At 43.2% G+C, this 5,000-nt stretch overlaps 1 protein-coding gene across 1 annotated transcript in view; it reads right to left on the bottom strand.

Annotated features, from left to right (window-relative positions):
* HOXA11 (homeobox A11) overlaps window positions 1-3,451 on the bottom strand; it is a 3,774-nt gene extending 323 nt beyond the window's left edge. The window contains exons 1-2 of the mRNA XM_075316688.1: window positions 2,770-3,451; window positions 1-1,080 (exon numbers count right to left, since the gene is read on the bottom strand). The exon at window positions 1-1,080 is cut by the window's left edge and continues 323 nt beyond it. Coding sequence (XP_075172803.1) covers window positions 848-1,080; window positions 2,770-3,412 — 876 coding nt within the window. The 5' untranslated portion in view covers window positions 3,413-3,451 and the 3' untranslated portion in view covers window positions 1-847. The remainder of the gene's footprint in view (window positions 1,081-2,769) is intronic.
* Between the last annotated feature and the right edge of the window lie 1,549 nt (window positions 3,452-5,000).

Here is a 5,000-nt window from a genome sequence, read left to right as displayed (position 1 = left end):
GGAGATAGTACAAATAGATTATCATGTCCCATAAACTCGTATATCATTTCAAATATAATCACTTTGAATAACTTTGGTTCTTTTAGGTCTTATATATATTTATATATTTAAATGAGATTTTATCTGACATAAACTATAACCTGGTCACATCACTTCAGAATAAAATAATCTGACTGTATTTGGTATGAAGAAGGGTAAGGGATGCTATGCAGATTATTGGATTATTCTCTCTGGTGTTTTCATCATTGTCTGGCTGCTCATTTCATCAGGTTTATCATTATAGATAGAGGTTGTCTGATTTGTATCTGTGGCTTTCCACAGAATTGTCACAGACAGAGATTGATATTAGCAATCAAAGTGCATGTCTCATAGACCACATAAGTAAACTGATCAATAAGGGTAAGAACAGGGGGGGACACAGCAGGACGCTTGGAAATTCAACTACAGAAATACAAGTGATTTTATTTTTTTTTCCCCCCAATTTTCATTTTCTTTAATGCAAGTGTGAAATTATCTGGAGCTGTATGGGTTTATATATGAAGAAAATGTTAAACAAATCGAAGACTTGGTGATCACCCAAATAGGACATTACAACCGAATTGTTCAATCAAATTGGTCCTTTAGATCCGTAACAGCTGATACTTGAAATATCCTTTGTCCTGTTACATTTAGGGAAATGCTTGTGACATTTTACTGGTGCGGCATCTAAGCACAGGAAATGGAGACAGTACTACAACCCTCATCCTCGCCGGATACAAGAGGCATTACACTCCATAAAGAAGGCTTCTGCATCCACATACCAACCGCCATAGATCCGGGAAACGCTGCTACTCTCATTACTGGGCTCTCATAACAGGGGGTTAGCGGAGTAATATTGCAGTCGGTCCCTGTTGATTTTTTTCTCTTTCATCCTCCTATTCTGAAACCAGATCTTGACTTGTCGGTCGGTTAAATTGAGCATTCGTGATAATTGTAGCCTTTTTTCTTTGTTTATATAGACACTGAAGAAAAATTCCCTTTCCAGTTCCCTAATTTGATATTTGGTGTAAGGGCACCTCTTTTTACGGGTTCGTTGGCCACCTGTGGAGCAAAAATAAAAAACTATATGGTTACAAATGTATCAGCCCATCAAATGCAGCCATTTACAGCATGACTGAAGCCCAAGGGCTGAGGATACCCAACAACACTGCAAGAAACCGCAATGGACAGAGTGTCTATGCGTCAAATCTGTCTATGGCATGTCCATGTGTGCATGAAGTCCTATATATATATATATATATATACACACACACACTCACACACACACACACACACATATGTATATATATATATATATATATATATATATATATATATATATATATATATATATATAAAAAGACACACATATATTACATCTTTGCATATATATATATATATATATATATATATATATATACACACATACACACACATACACACACATGAATAAACACATATAAGTGAATAAATATATATATATACACACACATGTATAGACACGCACATATATGATATATCTGTGCATGTGTCCGCATACACATATTTATATATATACACATATGTATAGATGCACACACATATATGATATCTGTACACATGTGAGCGCACACATATATGTATATATATGCACACATATGTATAGACATATACATATGTTATATCTGTGCACTTGCGCGCACACACGTGTGTGTATATATATATATATATATATATGCACACACTATATATAGACACATACATATATTATATCTGTGCACGTGTATGCACACACACATATATGTATATATGTACACACACATATATATATACACACACACACACACACACACACACGTTTAGACACATATACTATATCTGTGCACACACACATATATGTATATATTACATGTGTGTTTATATATACACGTATATTTCTATACATATGTATGTATGTATATATACATATATAGCTTGACTGTGCAACATTAAAGGATAGATACAGATAGATGGATGGATAGATAGATAGATAGATAGATAGATAGATAGATAGATTGATATAGATAGATAGATTGATTGATATAGATAGATATTGTTGTAGAGCATTAATACACATTACAGTATTCAGCTACTTATTATTATTTAAAAAATGGAAACTAAATATAACTAATACAGCAGCAACATTAGAGTTACATTTAGAAAACTGATTGCATAAAGTACAATTAAAAAAAATAAAAAAAAATAAAAGTCATCTATGTGTTATCATTTCAGCTGAGAATATTCCATACTCCACCACGATACCTAAATCCCCAAGTTCCAAGTCGTGCCCCATGAAATCACTGCTATGGTGATCCCTGGCATTCTGCATTAGTGGTAGATGCCCACCACGCATTGCTTAGTGCCCCAGCAACACCTGTGTCTATATTTGCTCCCATTGTGGCAGGGAATTCCTGCTGGCAGACCATGATATGAAACCATGCAGGGTTACTCTGTAATTTTATTGGAGCACATTCTTTACTCACTATATTCTCTACAAACCGACCTCAGAGTTTTAAAAGGGAGAAAGGGGGAAGGATTGTCTTAAGGCATCTATTGGTCGCTGCTATTTCACGGCCAATTTCAGTGCTAAACACGTGATCTTGCCTTTTATAAGAAAGTTTTGTTGAGGGAAATCTAAAGGCCTCCATAAAGCTTATACGCTTATAAAACAGCATATAAAAGTTTAACAGCGCCGCGCTCGGTGCGGGACAGGCTGCGCCGCTGCATACGTACTGGACACATTGGCTTTGTCCTCATTGTTGCCGGAAGATGAGTGTGAGCTGCTGCTGCTGCTGCTCTCCGTCCTGCGCTCCTTCTCTTCTGCCTCTCTGCAGGGCTCCGAACTTGAAGTTGTAGCAGAAGCTCCTGGCATTTTGTCGCAGTGTTTGTCCGCAGAATAATCCGAAGGTTGCTGGCTGTTATTATCCGGGCTGCCATAGGCTGTCTCAAAGAACTGATCAAAGGCTTGTGGCAGCACCCCATTCCTGCCCACAGTGCTATAGAAATTGGAGGGCATGTTGGCATTTGGGTGGTAGACGTTCGTGCTGTTTCCCATGGCAGTGGTGCCCGTGCAGTCCCTGTGCATAATGTCATCAGCTGAGTAGCAGTGGGGCAGATTGCTCCTGGGGTGCCACTTACTTGAAGTGTCAATGGCATACTCCCTGAAGGTAACCTCTCTCACTGGCTGCACCTGGGCTAGGTTGGAGGAGTAGGAGTAGGGCATTGGACGAGAAGATGGGGTCTGGGGTAAAAAGGAAGGAAGACTGGAGAAATCAGGACCCGAGACGTAGTAAGTGCAACTTGGCAAGTACATGTTAGAGGAGCAAGGAACACGCTCATCAAAATCCATCATTAGGCTACCTCGGGCTGTCCGCATTAGCTGAGCTTAACATGATTCTCTAATGCAGCTGCCTCTTTGAAGCAGATCCGTGAAGTAGAAATTTGAAGACGTAAGCTGACGTGGAGATCTATCCCCATCCTTAAGCAGGGAGGTGCTGGTCATGTGATCACACGGGGAAATTGACAAGCTGAGACTATGGGCCCTTTTCTTTGTAGCCATCTCAAGGGAAGCAACAGATCGTCACTTGCTCTAGCTTCATAGAGGCATGTAATGTGCAGTGGAACTCAGGCTTTCTACACATCTGTCTCCTCCAGAGCCATACTGAGGATGCAAAGAGGCTGAGGGTGCAAAGAGGCTGAGGGTGCACAGAGGCTGAGGGTTTACTGAGGCTGAGAGTACACAGAGGCTGAGGGTGCCCAGATACTGAGGGTGCACAGAGGCTAAAGGTTGCAAAGAAGCTGAGGGTGCACAAAGGCTGAGGGTGCAAAGAAGCTGATGTTGCAAAGATGCTGAGGGTGCCCAGAGGCTGAGGGTTTACTGAGGCTGAGGGTGTAGTGAGGTTGAGGGTGTAGTGGGGCTGAGAGTGCACAGAGGCTGAGGGGGCCCAGATACTCAGGGTGCACAGAGGCTGAGGGCGCAAAGAGGCTGAGGGTGTACAAAGGCTTAGGGTACAAAGATTCTGAGGGTGCACAGAGGCTGAGAGTGTCCAGAGGCTGAGGGTGCCAGAGGCTGAGGGTGTCCAGAGTTTAAGGGTGCACAGAGGGTGAGATTGTCCAGAGGCTGAGGATGCCAGAGGCTGAGGGTGTCCAAAGGCTGAGGGTGTCCAGAATCTGAGGGTGTCCAAAGGCTGAGGGTGTCCATAAGCTGAGGGTGTCTAAAGGCTGAGGGTGCACATAAATGAGGGTATCCAGAGGCTGAGGGTTCTCAGAGGCTGAAGGGTTCAGAGGCTGAAGGTGCTTAGAGGCACGGAGGCTGAGTCTGCTCTGGGGCTGAGGGTGTACCGAGGCTGAGAGTGCATAGAGGCTGATGATGCCCAGCGGCTGAGGGTGCCCTGAGGCTAAGGATGCACAGAGGCTAAGGATGCACACAGGCTGTGGGTGCACAGAGGTTGAGGGTGCAGAGAGGCTGAGGGTGCACTTAGACTGAAGACGCACAGAGGTTGAGGATCCACAGAAGCTAGTGTGTCCAGAGACTGAGGGTGCACAGAGGCTGAGAATTCACAGAAGTTGAGGATGTCCACAGGTTGAATCTGCTATGAGGATGAGTCTGCTCAGAGGATGAGTCTGCTCAGAGGATGAATCTGCTCAGAGGATGAATCTGCTCTGAGGATGAGTCTGCTCAGAGGATGAGTCTGCTCAGAGGATGAGTCTGCTCTGAGGATGTCCACAGGTTGAATCTGCTCAGAGGATGAGTCTGCTCTGAAGATGAGTCTGCTCAGAGGATGAATCTGCACTGAGGATGAGTCTGCTCTGAGGATGTCCACAGGTTGAATCTGCTCTGAGGATGAGTCTGCTCAGAGGATGTCCACAGGTTGAATCTGCTCTGAGGATGAATCTGCTCAGAGGATGAATCTGCACTGAGGATGAGTCTGCTCTGAGGATGAGTCTGCTCTGAGGATGTCCAC

The sequence above is a fragment of the Anomaloglossus baeobatrachus genome, chromosome 6, assembly GCF_048569485.1.
Source record: "Anomaloglossus baeobatrachus isolate aAnoBae1 chromosome 6, aAnoBae1.hap1, whole genome shotgun sequence".
Taxonomy (NCBI): Eukaryota; Metazoa; Chordata; class Amphibia; order Anura; family Aromobatidae; genus Anomaloglossus; species Anomaloglossus baeobatrachus.
This window is presented reverse-complemented; position numbering and strand designations above follow the sequence as displayed.